Source organism: Cavia porcellus, unplaced genomic scaffold (assembly GCF_034190915.1).
Source record: "Cavia porcellus strain 051 isolate PalLab524CR breed Dunkin Hartley unplaced genomic scaffold, mCavPor4.1 scaffold_17, whole genome shotgun sequence".
NCBI lineage: Eukaryota > Metazoa > Chordata > Mammalia > Rodentia > Caviidae > Cavia > Cavia porcellus.
In genome coordinates this window covers 26,445,308-26,466,660 of record NW_026947500.1, presented here as the reverse complement: position 1 = coordinate 26,466,660, position 21,353 = coordinate 26,445,308, and the positions used below count along the sequence as shown (strand labels likewise).

The 21,353-nt window shown below is 44.5% G+C and overlaps 1 protein-coding gene across 2 annotated transcripts; it reads left to right on the top strand.

The window, feature by feature from the left end:
- The first annotated feature begins 11,850 nt into the window (after positions 1 to 11,850).
- Positions 11,851 to 20,348, top strand: CUNH11orf24 (chromosome unknown C11orf24 homolog). 2 transcript variants are annotated; one of them, XM_003468117.5, is made up of 4 exons: positions 11,851 to 11,996; positions 15,168 to 15,365; positions 18,010 to 18,184; positions 18,865 to 20,348. In XM_003468117.5, exons 3-4 carry the CDS (start codon positions 18,109 to 18,111, stop codon positions 19,989 to 19,991), a joined length of 1,203 nt encoding a protein of 400 aa, XP_003468165.1. In that variant the 5' UTR covers positions 11,851 to 11,996; positions 15,168 to 15,365; positions 18,010 to 18,108; the 3' UTR covers positions 19,992 to 20,348. The 2 variants fall into 2 exon arrangements, with proteins under 2 accessions (XP_003468165.1, XP_063083713.1); XM_063227643.1 differs by lacking the exon at positions 15,168 to 15,365 and having other exon boundaries at positions 11,861 to 11,996.
- Positions 20,349 to 21,353: the final 1,005 nt, after the last annotated feature.

The following is a 21,353-nucleotide window of genomic DNA, read 5'->3' as shown; positions in this document are numbered from 1 at the left end:
CTCATAAAAAGTAGGGGTTTTATAATAAAAAACATTTTTCTATTACAAAAGTAATACATAAGCCAGGGATTTAGCTCAGCGGCATAAGTGCCTGCCTTGGAAGAAGGCAGTCGTGAGTTCGATCCCCGGTACCGATAAAAAGGAAAAAGACAAACAAAAAAGCCAAAAAAAAAAAAAAAAAAAAAAGAGTTTGATCCCCGGTACACACACACACACACACACACACACACACTCACAGTAATACATATTATAAATACTTTGAGAGATACAGAAAAGTATCATAGTTTCTTTGCCATTTTTGACTAGTATTATAGACAAATTATTATTAGAATTTAGAATTTAGAAATTATTAGAAATTAGAATTATTTTCTCAAATTCTGAAGGTATACAAATGAGTTCTGTATTAAAATTTCATTAGCTGGGTGTGGTGGTGCATGATTGTAATCCAAGCACTCTGGGAGACTGGGGCAGGAGGATTACTATGAGTTCAAGGCAACCTGGGCTACACAATAAGATCAAATTCCACCTGAACTACACAGCAAAACCTTGTCTCAAAAAAAAAAAAAAAGTAAAAATTTAAAAAATGTAAGTTTTAGGGAATGTGAGAAGGTTCTGGGTTCAATCTCAGTATCATAGATAGACATAGATAGACAGGTAGATTAGATAGATAGATAGATAGATAGATAGATAGATAGATAGATGAACTTTTTTGTTGGAAGAATTTTTATTACTGCTTAAATTTCATTGCATGCTATTGGATTGTTCAAGTTTTCTCAGTTTTAGTCATTCATGTGTATCTATGAATCTATTCATTTCTTCTGAATTCTCCAATTTTTTGACAGTGCAAGTTTGAGAAGTAGTTGTTAATAATCTTTTGAATTTTGTGATTTCTAATTGCATTTTTCATTTTTAATTGCATTGATTTGGGTCTTTCCTACATTACATTGGCTAAGGATTTGTCTATTTTATTTATTCCATCAAGAACTGGCTCTTTAGGGGCTGGGGATTTAGCTCAGCGGCATAAGCGCCAGCCTTGTAAGCAGGCAGTCGTGAGTTTGATCCCTGGTACCGATAAAAAGGAAAAAGACAAAAAAACAAAACAAACAAACAAACAAAAAAAACCAAAAAAAAAGCAATTGGCTCTTCAAATCATTGATTCTTTATACTGGCGTTGTTTCTTGTTTTTTTGTTTGTTGTTTTTTTGGTCTCAATTTCATTGATTTCTGCTCTGATCTTTATGGTTTTTTCCCTTGTACAGCTTTGAATTTAGATTCTTCTAGTTTTTCTAGGACTTTGAGCAGAATCATTATGTTATTTATTCATGCATGCTCTGTTCTTGTTAAATGGACATTTACAGCTGCAAATTTCCCAGTTAGGACCGCTTTCATTGTGTCCTATTAATTCTGGTATGTTGTACTGACGTTGTTTAATTTTAGAAACTGTTTTCTTTCTCCTTGATTGCTTCTGTAACTCATTGTTTAAGAGTTATTGATTAATGTCTGTGAATTTCCATGATTTCTGTGTTTTATTTTGCTGTTGATTTCTAATATCATTGTGCTATGATTTGATAATGTGCATGGCTTAATTTCAATTCTTTTATGTTTACTTAAGTGTGTTTTATTGGGTAGTATTGATTTTTTTGGTTTGGTTTTTGTTTTTTAAGACAGAGTCTCACTATATAGTCCAGGCTGACCTTGAACTCATTATGTAGCCCAGACTGGCTTTGAACTCAGAGTGATCCTCCTGTCTCAGCTTCCTGAGTGCTGGAATTAAAAGCATGAATCACCATGCCTAGGAGTGCTGATTTAGTGATCATGCATTTCTTTCACTGTTCTTTATCATGGAAATATCTTTTTCTCGATCAGATTAAAAGATGGTTTTGTAGGATGAACTGCTTTGATTGGAAATCATTTTCTTTTACGGCTTGAAACGCTTCACTTCCAGGTCTTATGATCTTTAAAGTCTGTGTTCCTGCAGTAATGCAGTCTTTTTTAAAAAAAAAATTGTTTTTTTGAGACAGGGTCTCACTATGCGTTTCAGGATGGCCTTGAGCATTCTTCGTACCCTAGGCTGGTTTTGAATTCACAACCATTCTCCTGCCTCAGCTTCCTGAGTGCTAGGATTATAAGCATGTACTACCATGCCCAGCTGCCTGCTGTAATTCTAATGGGTTTACTTTGATAAGTAATTTTTTACATTTCTTTAATGCCTTTAAAGTTCTGTTCTTGTGTTGAACTTTCAGGATTTGAACTATGATGTGCCATAGAGAAGTTTTTTTCCTTTTCTTTCTTTTTTGTTTGTTTGGTTTTTGGTACCAGGAATCAGACTCAGGACTTCATGCCTGCCAGGCAGGCATTGCACCACCGAGCTAAATCCCTGGCCTGAGAGGTTCCTTTCTGATGGTGCATATTTGAGCTTCTCTAAGTGTCACTTATCTATATATTTAATTATTTCCCTTTATTTGGAAAGGTTTTGCTACTATTTCATGAGCAGGTTTTTGTTATGGCATTTCTGCTGTCTTCTAATTTTTCATCAATCCTAGATTGATCCAATTAATCTTAGAATAGTCTTCTTCGTATCATCTAGGAGTTGTTGGATCCGTTTTTTCACGTTCTCTTGTTTTTAAGGAACTTCTCACTCACTTGTTGTCAGTTGGTCATTGACAACAACCCTGTCCTCTAAAATTCTGTGCTCACATTGGTCACTTCTGTCTCCTCTACTTTTGATAGAATTTTCAATCTCTAGAATTTCTTTCTTTTTTTAGGGGTGGGGTATCTGGACTTGAACTCAGGACCTTGTGCTTGCTGGGCAGGCACTTATCTCACTGAGCTGTAACCCCGCCCAGTCTCTAGGATTCCTGTTTGGGGCCTTTTTACAGACTTTAACCTTTTCTCTATTGGTCAATCACGTTTTGCATCATTTTGTTTAGCTCTGGCAGCTTTTTATTCATGTTTTCTGCAAACTCACAGATCATTTCACTTGGCCAGTATTGGTTCACTTACATTTTTTGTCAAGTGCCTTTTGATCTGTTTTGTTACTTCCTCTGACACTATTTTGAATGATCTGAGTATGTGGCGTTTGGTGTCCTCTCTTTGATGCCCCGTGGACCTACTTGGGGGCAAGTTTTGCGGGCGTTTTGCTGCCTTCTATTCTTAAGTTTCTACTGTTTGTGTGTTTGTTTGTTTGCTGTGTTGATATTTGCATGCTGATCTAGTAGAAAGCTTTGTTTATACTATGGAGACCTCTTTAATGTTTACTTTTCAGTGGTATCGTCTGCTGTGGGTGAGTATAGGCCTTTGCCTCTGTCCCAAAACCCAATCACCTTCTTTTTTTATGTTTTTGTTTTTTGAGACAGGGTATTGCTATGTGGCTCAATCTGACCTCAAATTCACTATGCAGTCCAGGCTGGCCTCAAACTTGAAAGGATCCTCCTGCCTCAGCCTCCTCAGTGTTGGAATTACAGGTGTGTGTCACCATGTCCAGCTAAGCAGTCACCTTCATTTATTTTACATGGGAGGTTGCAGCATATTTTATTTAGTATCCAGTTCTCCAGGAATGGCCACAGTATTATTTATTAATGACCTCAAAGCAGCCCAGATATTGGCATCCTAGGAAAATCAAATAATAGTAACAGCTATGTAAACTTGACTATAATAGTAAAGTCAGCATCCATTATAATGTCAAATACAAATTAATATTGATAAACCCCAAGGGTCAATAATGTATCCCCTTTAACTACAGAAAAGAGATCTATAATTATAGTATGAACACTTTAACTCAACACAAATATTGACCTACTGTTGATATATAGTCAATATCTACTAAATGGAACAACTTTACTAAAAATAGAACAGTATGCAACCTCAGTAGCACAAAGTCAGCGAGCTACCTGGAGATTCACAAAGCTTCCTGGTTATACTTGTAAAGGTGGAAGGAGTAGGGACCTGGGGAATAAGAAAAGCAAAATTTGAAAAATTAACCAATGAAATATGAGGCAAAAAGTGCAATTGGGGGTCCTGTTGAGCAGTAAAAGGAAATTAACATCTTTACAGAAACAAAAAAAACAAACAAGAAAAAGATTTTAAACAGAAAGCAAAATGCAGGAAATGAAAGATAATCAACTAGAGAAAAAAAAGGAATAAGAAAAGGGATAAAACACTGGGTGGGGAGAAACTGTCCTAAGCCCCCAAAGGACCTGATGAAGGAAAATGAAAAATAATTTTTTTTTTGAGACAGGGTTCTCTCTATGCAGTTCAGGCTGGCCGTGAGCTCACTTTGTAGCCCAGGCTGGTCTCGAACTTGCAACGATCCTCCTGCCTCAGCCTCCCGAGTGTTAGGATTACAGGTATGAGCCACACGCATGGCTCTAAGAAAAATAATTTTAAAAAATAGAAAAGTTTAAAAAAACCGAATCAAAAGGGAAAAAAATCCAGTGTTTTTGAGTGAGTAATTTGTTTCCAAGATCCACAAGCTTGGGACCCAGCCAGTCCTGATTTCCTCTGCCTAGCTTCAGGGCCTATGAGTTCCTGAGCTGCCCTCCCTGCACCTGAGGCCTGTCTGTCTGTTCACCTGACAGATTGCCATCCAACCCAAGGTGTGTCCTTCCCCCATTGACAGATGGGCCATGCTATCAGCCCTCTGGCCCCTGCTGGATGTAGGCCACTGGGCAGAGGTCCAATGGACTGCTGGACTCAGTGCTGACGGCCGTGGGATCTGCTTGTTCCCTTTTCTCCCCCGATCTGTCTTCATCCAGGATCAGGTTGGTCGGTCAGTCAGTCCTCACCTCTCCTGCCCACGCCAAGGTGAAGGAAAATACAGAGCCAGCTGGGGGTTGGTGGGCAGTTGTTAAGTCAGGAGGACACAGTGCATCTGCTGTGGACCTGCTTCCTCACCTTGAGAAGGGGCAGCCAGTGTCTCTAATTTAAAACATTTAAACCTTCTCCATATATGTTGATCATACCTGATGTACAAAGCCTGCACAGGATACGACGTCTTCAAAATTTTGTTAACTGAGTTATGCAAGATACTGTGTTCACAGAAATAAGCGATATACATCTTCAAACCATTTTGAAACAACCATTTCTGCCATCCTCAACTTGGCACCTCTTGGATTCTAAACTGGGCCTCTTGATTCTTAGTTCGAGCAGCCTCATGTTTTGCGGATACTGCAAACAAACCCTGAGCCCCCAGCAGCCATCAAGCCACGGGTGCCTGTCTCTGCCTAGGGACCTCCGAGGTTCAGCCTCTGCTTGTTCTACCAGAGTAACCTGGATAAGTTCAACTCAAGGGCTACCCAAGGCCTGATGGTGAGCCAGGGTACCTTGGGTGTAGCTTTGTCTAACTTAGTGTTATCTGTAATGTTGACACTCCCTTCGGTCAGTTGTTAGGTGGAATGGTCTATACATGTTCCTTGGCCAGGACTGGTTACAGGTGTCACTGAAGAGTCTGTAAGCTCACTGGTTTTTATTTCTGACTGGTTGTTCTTACATTTCTAAAGGAAACATTAAAATTCCCCCTTATGTTCGGGGATTTTTCTATTTCCCTTTGTACTTCTGCCAATTTTACTTTTCCTATTTTGGGATCTTATTGGTGCATTCCAATTTAGAATATGTAGGGTGATTACATCTTCCTGGTGTTGGATTTTGTGTCATTATCTGGTGAGCCTCTTTATCTGTAGTATTACTTTTTTTTTAAGTGAAGTTTATTGGGTGAATTTTACTTACAATAAAATGCACTCCTTTTAAAAGGTCAGTTCCACGTACATTTATAGTAGTAACTGCCTTCATAATCTCTTTTGGAATTTTAATTTCTTTATGGCTGAATGCTTATCGAATTTATTGAAGAAAAATTTACATGAGTTTGGCGCTGAAGTCCTTGCCTCGCATGTGCAAGGCCCTGGGGTCAATTGCTGGTATTCAAAGAAAAAAATTATGTGTAGTGAAATTCACACTTCCATGAGATAGATGTGGTAAATATAACACAGTTGCAGAGCCATCCTAACAATCCACATATAGAACATTCCCAACTTTCCAAAGTTTCCTTGTGCTCCTTTATAATGATTCGAGGGGTGCAAGTTTAGCTGGGTGGCCTACATTTTATCTGGCAACCCTAAGTCAGCCCTTCCCTGCCCTTCCTTATCCCCTGGCAATGATGGGTTTTGTTTGTCTTGAGTTCTTCAAATACTACATAGAAACACACTTATATCGTCTCTGATGGCAGACTTCTTTCTTTTAGCATAATGGGGTTTTTTGTTTTGTTTTTTTGGTGTTTTTTAGACAAGGTCTTACTGTGTAGTTGAGAATGGTCTCAAACTCATTATGTAAGCCGGGAATGGCGGTACATGCCTGTAATCTCAGCACCCAGAAGGCTAAGGCAGGACGATTGGAGACCAGCCTGGGCTAAAAAATGGGCTCAGGGCCAGCCTGAACTGCATATCGAGATCCTGCCTCAAAAAGACCAAACAAACAAACAAACGAACAACACCAACAAAAGACATCATTATGTAGCACAGACTGGCCTCAAACACACAATGATCCCTTCTGCCTCAGCCTCCCAAGTGCTGGGATTACAGGTGTGTGCCACCTCACCTGGCTATTGGTACAATTCAGATATACATAATGATCACTTCATCAGAGGGGATGTTTTTGAGAATGAAAGGGAAATTTTGAGCGTAGGAATAGGATGCCATATAATTTTGGATTGATCTACTTGGCTTGTCATTTACAATGAGCAGAAATATCAACTTGGCTTTCAGGTATTCAGACACACAGCTGAAGAACAGCTCTAAGGGTTATGAAAATAGTTTACTATGGATGAATAGTGAGGTTTTTTATTTAATGTTCTGGAGGAGACATTTGAGAGTGTGTCTCGCTATGTAGTTTAGGCTGGTCCTGAACTCACTTTGCAGCCTAAGAAGGCTTCAAACTGACAGTGCCAGCCTATGTCACCACACCCTGTTTTTAATTTTAATTTTTTGAAAGCACGTTTTTAATTTCAATAAGTTCTTACCTTAGTGGAGTGCTTACCTTTTAAAATGTCTTTTAAAAAAAATAGAGAAGAAAAAATCACATATCGATTGATCAATAAAATTGTAATCAGAGGCTCACAGGAACCTAACCTTGTATTTTCTCTACGAGTAATAGCTCAGCTTTTGCTAAGTCAGTATTTTACATGTAACTATCACAATTAAGAAGAACTGACTGATGAAACTGAACACAAGTCTCAGCCTCCTGAAACCAGTCAAGTAAAAAGGGAAGGAATCAGGGGCTGGGGATTTAGCTCAGCAGCATAAGCGCCTGCCTTGCAAGTGTGTGGTCGTGAGTTCAATCCCTGGTACCAATTTTTAAAAAAAAGGGAAGGAATCAGAATTCAATGCCAGCAGGGTCACTCCAGAGCCTTGACTTTCAAATGTGACAGCTAGCTGGTATGTCAAGAAACTATTCCTGGCCATGGTGGCACCCGCTCCCAGTTATTACAGAGGCTGTGGTAGGAGAATCACAGATTTGAGCCCAGTCTCAGCAACTTAGGGAGATCCTGCTTATAAACAGACAAACAAACAAACAAATGTGTGGGTTTCAATTCCCACTGCTGCAAAATAAAAGAGAAAGAAAACAGGAAAAAAGAAAGGAGGGCAGAAGGGAGATGTTTAACAACTTAGATAATCAAGCCTTAAATTTGGGTATTTTTGCTCAGAAGGCACTTGAACCAATGACACAAGGAAAATAAAACAGAACAAAACAAAAACTGCCCTTCTCTGTTCCATGTGCTGCAGCGGGAAGAACAGGGAAGAACGTGTCTGTCTCGCCTTCCTTTTTACCCTCAGCAGCAGGTATCCAATTCTCCCAGCTCTGCCCTCAGAGGATGCCACGTTTCAAGTGACTCTGATCCACTGTAAAGTGTGATAACATAAAAATTACCGTAATCTAAAAGAAAAGCCAGGCATGATGGTGCACACCTATAATCTTAGCATTTGGGGAAGTCGAGGCAGGAGGACTGCAACAAGTTTGAGGCCACGTAGTGAGTTAAAGAGCAGCCTGAACTACATCACGAGACCCTGTCTCAAAAAAAAAGAGTGAAGTAAAATAAAAAAGAGCAGAAAGAGATGTTCTAAGCCTTAGAGATTTTTGTGACAGGGTAAGTTGTGACACAGATATTACATCCAGAACAGAACCCACCAAGGCAGTAATTTTCTAGGCTACCAATACTTTAGAAGCTCTGAGAAATACTAGATTGATCCATTTGCCTATGTCCAATGGACTTACAAAATTCATGACCATGCCGGTTTATGTCAGCTCATCTATTTCCGAACACCAAATTTACCTCAGTGCTATTTATTTTCTCCAAAGAATCATTTTGTTAAAAAGCTTTTGTTCTGCTTATATTCAAGGATCACTTGTTCTGCTTCTAAAACAACCTAATGTTTTCCCAGTTAACAAACCTATTGCACACTCAATAAAACTGTCTTTTATTTTAGCCTCATTTATGACTTCTTGGTTGGTAGCTGTGAAATTCCTGTTTGAGAAAATGACTCCTTGTATGCTGGGCCATTTTTAGTAGGTATTTCTGCTGTTGTCTGAAATCTCCATTTTAGTGACACTCTGAGCTAGGAATCAGAGAATACAGTGATACCTTGGTTGTTGAACTGCTCCAAATTCTACTACTTGAACACAGAGTTTAAAAACAACTCTGGTTGGTGTTTGTAACTTTGCTCAATAGTCAAACCGAACATCTGACTCAAATCTCTACAGGATGACAGTAAATCACAGTTGTATCTCACCAGGGACACAAAGGGTGTGACATGTCAGTCTGAGCTCCACCCTCACCCAGACGACACACAGAGTTTGTGTAGTTTTTGGATCACAGAACCAATTATTTGGTTTTCCATTATTTCTTATGGAAAAAATACTTTCAGTTCTCTAACGTTTTCTGTGCTCAGACATGAGTCTGGAACGAATTGAGTTCGACAACCAGGATTTCACTGTCTTCCCTGTAAAAAGCCAAGGAGTAAATAGTTTAGGTTTTGTGAGCCTTACAGTCCACTGTAACTTCTCAGCTCAGCCCATTTACTGATGGAGCAGCCACAGACAATGCCTAATGAACAAGCACAACTGTGCTCCAATAAAGTTTTATTTACAAAAGCGGGGATGGAGGGCCAAGAAAGTCCGCGTCTTACCTTTTGTAATTTCAGCACTAGAACTAAAAACCATCCTCATTTTTCCAATAAATACATAAAACAGTCATAGACCTTTTTTTTTTTTTACTTTTTTTTAATTACAAAAGTATTTCTGAGCCGGGTGGTGGCGCACTCCTGTAATCCAGCACTTGGGAGGCTGAGGCAGGCAGATTGTGGCAAGTTTGAGACCAGCCTGGGCTACAAAGTGAGCCCAAGGCTAGCCTGAATTGTATAGCAAGACCCTGTCTCAAAAAGACAAAAAAAAAAATATTTCTGTGTGTACTTTTATTCCTAAATTGTGGAAGAAATCACAACTTTTAAAAGTGGTACCGGTATATAAATAAACAGAAGTATAAATTGACTAGAATGAATTAGCACTTATTTAAAGAAAATAATAATTTCTAGGCAAGCATTCTACCACCGAGCTACATCCCAAGCCCATAATAAAAATAATTTCTAAAACATATTAAGTCCTAATATCCTACCTGTTTTTAGGTCAGATGGCAATTACTGGTATATATATTTATAATACAAGTACTGATATAACAGAGACATAAAAGACACCATCTTGAATGCAGTCCCTTAGAAATTGTAAAAATAAAAACCATCCTGCATCTGAATGCTAAATAACAGAGCTGAAGGGTTAAATAGACAGAGGTGTCCATTAAATTTTAGAAATTCAAGTTTATCCAAAACTTTGCCATGTATAATCTCCTACCAACTATCTCATGTTCACTAACTTCAGAATGGCGGCAGGAGCATTACCTGCCTCCTCTGCATTTTTCTGGGAAGTCTCATGAACTAATTTCCTTTCAAATTTCTCAGGAGACATAAACATTGCACCCGTGCAATGCACACCCTAATAAACTATAAAAGCCCCAATAAAAGCAAGACACTTTCTCTTCACTTATAAATCATTTGGACTGTAATGATAGCTCAAGGCACTTCCCTCTTATTCTCAGACAAAATACGTTCTCTCATAATGGGGTTGTCTAGTGCATACAGCCCTTTCATAATCATCAAGAAAAGAAAGGCTTCAGTTTTAAAATACCAACAAAATTATCTGAAAAGCGACTGTCATTCTTGCTGTCACTGAAATATAGTACTGGAAGACAGGAACAATAAGCAAAGGCATTGGGAGGAGTCGAGGTAAATGTGGGGATTAGGAGTTCCTTTGGTCCTGTTCAGTGTGACTTGCTTTGTTTTTGCACTTTCCAAGCCGGCAGGGACCAGACACTTCTGGGACGATACAAGCTACTGTGCACTCCTAGAGCTTTCCAGACTGCAAAGTTGAGCACACCAACAATACAGGAGGCATAAAGTGAGACCACCCCAGAGCTCACATGGCAAAGGAAGACCCACTCTGCCAGAAGGCAGCTCTGGCCTACGGACCTTCTTGAACCATTCATGGTTTTTTACTTTAGCCATTGATAACTGTATGACGTACCAGCTAGCATCCCAGCTGAAACAACAATACCAAGGAAAATTCCACCTTTAACTAGGGAAAGCTTGTCGCTCAGACTCAGGAACCTCAAGTCTAGAGGAGGGCTCTCAGGTCCAGGGGGCTCTGTCTTATTTCAGCGTCTGGCACTCCAGACACTGATTTTTAAAGAGTGCAGGTACAGAACTACAATTAGCTGGTCAGGTGTATTTTCACAGGTGAATGGAGCTAGAGTTCTGGACTTGTTAGAACTAAGCTAGTTAGGAAATTAAAGCAAACAAAGCAGAAGGATCTTGTCTTCACATGCTCTCCCACAGCTGGCCTGGGTCATGGCAAACTTGTGTCTTGTCCAAGTAAATTCTCCAGGTAAATTCCACACAAGCTGTGAGGTTACTGGAGATGAGATGTGACATCACGTTCCAGGGCTCCCAGAACCTGAAACTGGATAGTTGATACTGTGGTTATACAACCTCAGCTTTTAAATTTCCTAGCCCAGAAGCTCAAAATAGGTTCTAAAACTGTAAGCACTTTCCACTTTGTTCCTATGAGGTCATCCTTCAGGCTTTGGTTTGAATGGGGTGGGGTGGGGGGGCTCTAACAGGGTTTCACATACAGTGAAATTCAGTGACAGAACCAATGATTTGAAAAGCCTATTTCTAATTAAAGTCAAATCCTATGGATTCTCAGTTTCGTCTCATTTGGATTCCACATCTTACAATTGCAAAGCTCTTTGAGAGTCTCAATTTCTGCACCAGTAAAATGGGGGTAAAGCTCCCCACCGTACTGTTGCAAAATTCAATTAGTGGCTCTGAAGGTAATTAGCACAGGCCCGGCAGGTTGCAGGCGCTCAAAAATCGTTAGCTGCCCAAGTCCCCACTATTACTTTTGGGAAACACCAGCGCTGCCCCCAGGGGCCGTAATAACGTGAGCTGGCGAGCTCAGGAACCAAGCTGGAGTGAGCAGACGTCAGGTCCTCACAAGTCGCTTCAAAACCACCGTGAGGGCCAGCCTGACCACTCCGGGCTCTCCGGAACAGCCACGCGCACAACCGGACTGCAGAGCTTCAGGAACGCCCAGTTCCGCCAGGGACAGCCCAAAAATAGCTTCTTCCGGGCAGGCGCCGCACCAGACCCCGCCCACCGCGCCCGTTAACTAGCCGGAGTGTAGCCCCGCCCCTCGTTTCCGGCTCTCCTCTGGGAGCGCCAGGCCCCGCCCCAGGCCCGCCTTTCGTGACGTCACTTCCGGAGCTGCCCGGGCGGGGCCCGAGCTAGGGCTGCTGCTGGGATCAGGCTTGGCTCTGCTGGTCGCCACGTCCCGCGCCTGACCACCGGTGCTTTCCCGCTGTCTGAGGGCCGCCGGCCGGCGCGGGCCTGCCGCGCCCGGGTAAGGCGCTCGCGCTGCTGTCTAGGGAACTGTTGTTAGGGCCCCCCGAACCGGCTTGGGACTGAGAAAAGGGGATTGGGGGCAGGAGGAGGATGAATGAGGGCACAAGGGGCAGGAGAAAGGGGACAAGAAGAGTGAATGGGTATACAGCGTGCAAGATGATGAAGAAGAGGAATTGGAGGAGAGAGAAAGGAAGGATGGGTCGGAACTCCGGAGGAGCGTGGATGGGGCCAAGGAGGAAGGAGGACCGAAGGGGGTCGCAGACTGCAGAGGAGAGGCCGGGTGGTTCCAGTTTGGGAACGCAGTTGAGACACCCCCGAGGGTAGAGGTCGGAAGTCTTGGGTCAAGTCCCTAACCATACTGGGCTCCAAAAGTGTTGGTCTCAGAAAAACAGTTGACCTTTTGGGTGACCCAGGCCTCTCTCTCCCGGAGACCCTCTACCTGGGAGGGGGTTGTGGGTTTCCATCAAGTTTTCCACACGTCCATCTATTTACCGGCCTCCCTCATGGGGCTGCTTGGCCTCTGCGCCTATATGTTGTGCAAAGAGGAATCCACAGCCACATGGTTTACTACAAGAAAGAAACGTAAAAACCTAACTTTAACAACTTCCCTCCCCCAAGAAGCATCTCAAATTCCAATAAAATGCAGGGAAATACTTAAAATACAAAATCTTCACTTATATGTTGGACCTGCCTAATAGGCAAAAGAATGTCAAGTCTACTCACATAGCTATGTTGCATTTAGCTATGATACAGGCACTTCTAGTGATCTGGCAGCAAGTAGTGTAATTTAGATAATATCAAACTGTAATTTAGGTAATATCCAATGTCCCAAGTTCTCATCTGCCACATGGGCATATCCTTTGGACCACAGGACAGTGTCAATATACATGAAACTTCACGTGTCTCTTGGGCTTCTGTTACCAAAGTTCAGCCAGGTGACGTGTCAGAATTGGGTGTCTGTGGTTTGCCCTCTATTTGCTTTAAAATCCCTACAGCTTGGTTTGCGTGTATAGATTTCCCAGCTGAGAATAGGGACCTGGGCCATGTTCCTGCTGATAAATAAGTATTAATAGCATGTTAGAGTGTGAGGATAATACTAGTAGTCCTTTAACAAACCTGAGGATTACTTGTGCTGCATCTGTCTGTTCCACAAAACAAAAATAACCAGTTTGGAGACCAATTTCACGTAACTTGCATGTAGTGACTTATGTATCACAGCTTCATAAAAGAGTTAAAAATCAAGCCAAGGATGACAGCACAAGAGATCAGAGACAAGAGGATTTACGAAGCATCACAAGGTTGAGGCAGAAGGATGGCCATGAATTAGAAGGCCAAGCTGAGCTACATAGTGAATTCAAGGCCAGTGATGTAGCAAGATCCTGGCCTAAAAAAAAGTCATGGACCAGCAGAGGATGGAAAAGTTGACATTCGGGGGCACAGTATGGAAGTCTCTTCCTTGTGGGCTGTCATCTGGCTCAAAGGGGTCCCTGCTGTCCTTTTCTTACATATCCTATGGGGAGCTGCGCCCCGCAGATGGGGGATTCCCAGCACCACCAGCTTTACATCTGCCCCAGTCTCCTACTGAATGCTTACGTAACTCTTCCTCTAGATAACAGTGAAAATAATAATAGGTCCTGATGGCTAGATTCTCATTTAAGTATTATTTTAAATATTAATGGTTGATCCATTGTGAGCCAACTTGTAAAGCTCAGTACGAGTCTCCACATGTGATCTCGACACTGAGAATATTCTGTTGGAAAGTGGAGGCAGGACCATACCGGAGAGATGAAGTCATGGTACAGTGAAGGCCTGTTCTTCACTCTGCACGGTGACCAGTTTTTGTTTCTGTGGGATTGGCCCATCAGCTTGGCTGGGTGGAAGTGAATAAGCAAGGGGAGAATCCAGCAAAATTTTCTGGGAAGCTTGTGGAATTTGTGAAGATAGCCTCGTGGAGATGTTTTGTGGATGCACATTAACCTTTGTGTGTGCGACTTAGGACAGGAGTGTGTGACTGCCTCTGTGGCTGCTTGCACATGTGTAGCAATGTTTGTGTATGTGCAGTGGCGTACAAATAGGAAATTGTGCAGCTGTGAGTTGCATGCATCAGTATGGGTGTGTGGCTGTGTCTGCATGCATGGGCATTTGTTTTGGGGAGCAGGTGCATGGTTGTCCTTAGGCATGACCACCTACTGATCTCTGTCCATTGTGGAAGATGATGCACTGTTTCTATAATTTCCCAGATTACATTCAATGTTTATCAATGAGAGAGTCCTTTATGCTACTTAATATTTTTACATTACAGCTGTACTCCTAGAGTCCACTGAAGTTTTTGGTTGCTCCTAGAAAAATGTACTTCTTCATATGTAAATCACAGTTCACTAAATTATTAAAATCTCCATGTGAAATTGTATCAAGTGGATTACTCTGTTTTGCTGCTTGTTAGCTCAGAGTACTTGAAGCAAAATTGTTTTCTATCTCTGGAGCCTTTCAGAAATGTTTTCCAAAATTTGTACATGCATGTAGAAAAACAAATAAAAGAACCAAGATATCAAGGAAAAAATGAAGTTGGTGATGCAGGTTAGTATAGAATACTTGCCTAGCATGCATGAGCCCTGGGTTCAATTCCCAGAAGCTAAAAATCTTTTAAAAATTTAAAAATCACATGTAAATCTAGTATGTAGGGATAATTTTAATTACACTCCAGTGTAAATCTTTTCAGACCCTTTAATATATGTCTGTTTAAGCAAAAATTTGATCATTGTATACATCCTATTACATAGCCTGCTTTTTCACTTCATTTTGTATACTGTGTATCATCTCTGCCAAGAAATAGAAATTTGTGCATTTTTAAAGCTGCCATCATAGTCATAGTTTATGTGAATGGGACAATACTTATAATGTTTTTGCAGATTTTTGCTATTGAAAATAATGCTCTGGTGAATATCTTGGTAGATTTCTATCTTTGGACAGTCAGTTCAGTTGCTTCCTTAGAAGACATTCCTGCCTTAGAAAATGCCACATCAGAAGTTTTGACTTTGAAAACTGTGACACATATTGTTACTTTGTCGCACATGGTCTGTTGAGTGTTGTTCTTTCCTGCTAGCCTGCTTACTGTCTCTTTTCCCTCCATGCTTTTCCTAAGCATGCTTGACTCTCTTTTAAACTCTAGATGCGTCTTTTACCACAGTGGAGCACCTGCCTCAGTCCCACTTGTGCCACAAAACATGCCATGGCCTGGGAGTGCCCTGCCAAGCTGCCCTCACCTGCCAAGCCAGACCTTACCTGGCGAGCCCACAGTGCCAAGCCCACAGCTCCCCACGGAGGAAGCTGGCCCAGCCTGCGAGCCGGCCCTGAGCAGCTGCCTCTGGTGAGTGTACCACACCCTGCACAGTGGGCTTGCCCATTTGGGGACAGAGTAGTAAGGCTGGAGAGGATCCTGAGGAGGCTTTTCAGGGTAAGCAGAGGGCCACAGGGAAAGGAAGGAGCACCCAGTCACAACTGGGGCCCCAGTAGGCGGTCCTTCACATTTGGAGAGCCTGCCTTCGAAGTAGACTGGGATGTGGTCCATGGGCAGGAAGGGATCTAGGGGACAGAGACCATGCAGTCCCCTGTGGGCTGCCCTTGTGACACAGATGCAAAGTTACTGCACGGCTTAGCGTTACAATACCACAACACCTCTGGGGCCCTCAATGCATGGGGGATTCTGTTTTCACCAGTGCTGGAGCATAGGGGAGGCGCCAAAAGCCCAAGTAGAGACCCTAGCAGTGGATGTTTGTGTCTGTTCCAAAGTGAGAAGCCAGCCAGACAGGAGGAAATCCTTCGGTAAACCGAGTCAGTTCCTCTGTGCCTTACGTAGCTGGAGCTGCAGCCCTGAAGTAAAGTGCTAGAGCAGTGGTTGGCAAACTACAGCCTGTGGGCTAGTTCTACAGACTGTCTGTGTCAATAAAGTTTTATTGGGATGCAGCCGTGCCCATCCACTCTCATATCACCCATGGCTGTCTTTGCTCTGCAATGGCAGATGAGTAGCTGAGACACAAACTTTATGATCCATAAAGCTTTAAAATATTTGCTTTATAGAAAAAATTTATCTTCCAAAGGACAGAAAAGTGCCTAAGACCTGGAGTGCATTCAGGGAGCCAAGACTTTCCTTGTGGCCCGAGAGCTGCAGAAATACACTGTTTACAGAGTGCTCAGCTGCATCGCCTCAGTTCACAGCTGATTGTGAGCTCTTTGTGCTGAAACCTTCCGGTTTCAATCCTTCCCCTGTCAGCATGTTGCTCTGCCTCTTCTCCACCAACCTACCCTGACTTTTTTTTTCTGTCAGCACAAAGAACACTTTCTGCACACTAGAAAACAAATGCAAATCTGTGGTTTGTAAGGGTGGGTAGTTTTCCTATGCCTGTAAAACACCAGGAGCCTTTATGACCATTTTGAAGGAAAGTGCCATTTACAGCTAGAAAAGCTACTGACTAGGGTATAGGTCCCAGCCTTCTGGAAGAGGCTTTCCAACAGAACCCACTGATGCAGGTAGAGAAAGACACCCCACCCCCAGACATCCCTTTGTATTGCATAGGGATTGCTTGCCTGTGGCTCTCTGCACAGTTGGACATGCTTCTTGGGTGGCCTGAGGGCTGAGTTAGGTGTCATGCTGAGTTGCTGCTTGTATGACCCTGGATCACTCTCATACAGCCGAGCGAAGCTTAAGAGAAGTTACGTGACATGTCTGGGTCACTTGGCCAGCTCAGGAGCTGAGATTCGCCCCTCTCCTCAGCAATTCATTCAGGAACATCTGTGTGTCAGATGTGTGGTCCCCAGAGTGCTAGGGGTGAAACGGACAGCCCTGTCTTCATTACGATGAGACAGATGGGAAGAAAAGTAACATTGGAAATGAGAGGAGGGCACATCTGGGCAGAGGGTGGCTCAGGTAGGAGGTGGTTCTCCAAGGATGTCATGTGGGTGGGATCTTTATCAGATAAGCCGCTGAGCCCATGGCTCATTGCTGCCGGGGCATAAGGCCTGTGGGTATTTCACATGACCACTGTGTGCAGGTGGGCAGGGGTCCCATCCCTCTGCTGTGATATCCAAACTGCCCCATGGCTATGAGGTCAGCAGCTTCTCTCTGGACTCATCTGCATCTCCTTGTTCTTTCCTGACTACTGACCCTGCTGTTGTCATCAGCGCTCCCTCTGCTCACCTTCCCTCCCAGATGGATCCCCATCTGACTTTCACAGTGTTACCTGAGTGTCACTTTCCCAGGAAACCTTCCTTGACACACCTGTAGCCACCACAGGCTGAATCAGCACCTCCCACTCCCTCTGGTGCCCCATCCTCTGCCAGCCTAGCCCAGCCACACTCAGGACCTCTCCCCAGAGGACCATCCCACTTCACACTTGAAGTCCTAACCAGCTGTTATGCCTGGCACAGGTCCCATTTAGTGCTGTGACAGCTTGCAGTGACCTCTTTCCTGTGACTCACTGGGTTGCAGGCCGCTGGGTGGAAAGTTATGTTTTTTCACTGGCACATGAATAGACACTCCGTAAATAAATACTGGATGGATGGATGGATGGATGGATGGATGGATGGATGGATGGATGGATGGTTGGACAGGTAATGAATGAGTGGATGGTTGGATAGAAGACAGTGAGGGATGTAAGTGTCATAGCTGTCATAAGGTGCACACAGTATCCTTCATACTATGGGAAAAGAAGATGATATGGCCAGTCACGGCCACGAGAAGGTTTTAGTCCTGTCCACGTGTTCAGGTCTCAGCTATTCCTCCTGCTCTCTCCAACTCTGGCCTCTGGGATGAGAGAGTAAGACTTGCAGAAGATGAGAGCTGTCAGGAAATCAGGTCAAGTGCTTTAGTGAGAGTGCCATTACCACCTTAACCACAACACTTTTTCTTCCTAAGACTCAATTTGCACCTTGGATCCTGCTTAGCCCTGTCCCTCAGATAAAGATATATGTCTCTGACCAGGTGGCTTCTGACCAGTGTGCTTTCTTGTCCCCAGATCCCTCAGGTAGGCAGAAAGGAAACATTAACTGCCTGAGGAGCCGGCCAGCTGGCGGTCACAGGGACCACACCACCCTGCTCCCAGCTTACCCGCAAGATGTGGACAGCCCTCATGCTGGTTTGGATTTTCTCCTTGTCCTTATCTGCAAGCCAGGTGGCATCTGACAAGCCACGTAAGTGATAAGAGAGCTGTGTGATTGTTGGACAAGTCCACAGTGGTCCCAAAGCACCCTCAGGCGCATGAGAGAGGTGCCCTGGTGCATTTGTGGGGCCCAGAGTGGGTGAGGAAACCCCGACAACTGGGCAGCAGAGCCCTGACGGTTCCCTCATTTGGCCCTTCGAACTCCTTGTCTTTGAGGAGTTCATTCATTCTGCATCTGGTATTTAACTGCACTCCCACTGATGTCAGGGATTCCTGCAGCACAGAGCACTCTGGGATGTGAATGTCCATGCCTTCTACCATCTGCCGTGTACATCTGGGTGTGTGTGTAGTGGTCCTGGTTTCTTTTTTATGGTGCATCACGCCATAGTGTGAAACTTTCACTCTGATATTTCGGGAATCAGATCAAATAGTGAAGCTCTTAAGCCTCCAGTGGGCTGAGGAGTCACAGGGCAAAGGACTTTTAAAAGCAGAGCATCAGTGGTCTCTCTGGTGGGCTGCACACTGGACATGGGCAGGGAGAAGAGAAAGAGCCGTGGTCATGGGTCGCCTCCCTCAAGTCACTGGGCTGGGCAGAGCCGGCACCACAAAGCGACCCCTAGGACTGAGAGTTAAAACCATTGCTGAATGTTCTGCCTGCTTTGACTGAAAGTGATTGCCTTTTTTTTCTTCTTCTTTTTTTCTCACTTTAAGGATACTTAATCCCAAATGAGGTGTTGGTTAGAGTAGTCAAGAAAAATAATGCTTTGGAAACAAAGGTTCCTAGTAAGAGACTTGAGAAAACAACCACAGTGACTCCTTCTCTGGTCAAATTCACCGAAGGAACTTTGACAGCCACCCTCAGCCCTACCAAAGTCACAGCAGAGACAACGCACAGGACAAATGTGAGTACCCTAGCAGCTGTAGAAGGTGTGCCTGAGACTGTAAGCTCTGGAGCTGCCACTCCATTCATATCACCCATCCCCACATCTGTGTGGCAGACCCCAGCCGCCACCGTCCCTGGGCTTCCGTCTCTCAGCACCCCCCGTGCACAAGTGCCAAGTACCAGCACGTCTCAAAGTACAGCAGCGACGGTAAGGACACTGACCACGAGTAACCAGACCGCTGCTGCCAATGCAAACAGCTCCTCTAGCACGCTCAGTTCCTCAGAGCCCACACCCACTAGCTCCACAGCGAGCCCCACATCCACCGTGGGTACCCAAGCACAAGGCCCCACCAGCCCGGTGTCACAGGCCCAGCCGGTGCTCAGCACAGCAGGCAGGTCTACATCTGCCCCCTCTAACATCACCCCAGAGGTCACCACACCCCCTTCCATGGCTCCCGTGTCCTCCACGGCAGTGACCACCACCCAAGCTCAAGCTGAGGAGTCAACTACCAGCACAGTGCCAGCGCCTCCCTCCAGTCCGACCCCCCAGGTGGAAGCCACATCCCCCACAACACCACCACCTGTGTCATCCACCCATGGGGCTGGAGGACCAGCCACCCCCCAGACATCAGAACAGATGGAAACCAAAGCCACACCTGGAACTGCCTCTGCCACTCCTGGGGTGACACCCAGGAGCTCAGGGGAACCCAAGGTGCCAGGTACAGATTTGTGCCAGCCCAGCACTGAAGGCCAGTACCTAGTGGTCACCACTGAGCCCTTGTCTCCATCCTCAGTGGACAAAACGCCCCTTCTGGTGGTGCTTATACTTGGGGTGACCCTTTTTGCCACGGTCTTGGTTTTGTTTGCCCTGCAAGCCTACGAGAGCTACAAGAAGAAGGACTACACACAGGTGGACTATCTCATCAATGGCATGTACGCAGACTCGGAGATGTGACCAGAGGCTGGGGCCAGCCTGGGACCACCACGGCTCGGGGCAAGGCCAGCCTCTTCCTCCACCTTCCATTTCGCCTCAGAGACCAAACCAAGTGCTTCCAAATCTTTTTGGTGCAATTTTGGAGATACGCCAGATGCTTAGACACATTTAACCACGTCAGATTAATTCCATGATCATGAAAGAGTTGCTGCTTTTTCATATTTATTTTTGTAACAGATCATGAGCCAGGAGCAGATGGTGACCAGAGGTGCACCATCTGCCGCAGGGTGGGCCAGAGTGGGCAGAAGCCCTGGACCTCTTGGCCCCTGGTGTATCAGATCTTAACCAGAATTAAAACAGTGACTGTCTCCACTCAGACCCTCTTGCTGCATTTGTGTATGTCCTGCTCATGGTTGGTCCCACTGGAGTCTATGAGACTGTGTGTGTGTGTGTGTGTGTGTTTCACTGTGAGACTGAACCAGTGCTCCATGCACTTTAGGCAGGTGCTAACCACAGAGTTAGGCAGGTGCTAACCACTGAGCCCCAGAGCCACCAGAGCTTTTTTGGTATTCCTGGTGGAGTTGGTTTGCTTTTGTTGTAAATGTTTAATGCAACATGAGGCCCTGGAGGTCTGCATTGTCTAAGCCACTTCCTTGAACTTTCTTAATGTCCAAACCTGCCTGGGCACTTGGCAGGCGTCTCCCCACTGGTATCCTGTGGCCCTCCCTAGGTGCTGAGTCTCTTGAAATCTTACTTGGCCATGGAAGGGCTGAATCCCGCCCTCAGTCTATGTGGCTTACCTGGCCCTGCCTGGATCCATTCGGCCCAGAATCCTGGTTCTACACAACTAATGACAGTTACTACTAGTACTAGAGAGGCTGAGGCCCATGCTGCAGGTCATCCTGGCCACTGAGCCTCTGCCTCCGCAGGACCAGCCTGAAACCCAGGCCCTGTCCTGAACAGCAACCAAAACCTGTTTGTCACTGTCATTATCCTGAGCTCCTGGGCTGCTCACAGCATCATGCTGGAGACAGTTCCCGGCTGCCCTATCCTTTTCTCATGGATGGCACTCTTGGAGGGTCACAGGTGACCCAGACCCATGACATCCAAGGCTGCAAGTGTTGAGCCCCAAGGGTCCACCTCGTACCTAATACATCCCTGCTTACCTGAGCTAGAGTCCTGTGTGTACCCCTTCAATCTGACCCTTCATCCTGAATATCCTGTAATCTGGCAGACTGCAGCCTCCAGCACTGCCTGCCCCCTCTGCTCCCCGGCCCCACCACTGTCCACCTCCACCCTCAAAATAAGCCACCTTTCCTGGGGAAAGACTAGGCCCTTTTATGCTCTAGGGCATCCTGCCCAGCAAAGCACCAGAGGAAGAGC

Bases quoted from the DNA above. Each gene is read 5' to 3' on its own strand.
- CUNH11orf24 (XM_003468117.5), top strand. From the start codon at position 18,109: ATGTGGACAGCCCTCATGCTGGTTTGGATTTTCTCCTTGTCCTTATCT. The intron at 18,185-18,864 runs GTAAGTGATAAG...TCTCACTTTAAG, and splicing joins GGTGGCATCTGACAAGCCAC to GATACTTAATCCCAAATGAG.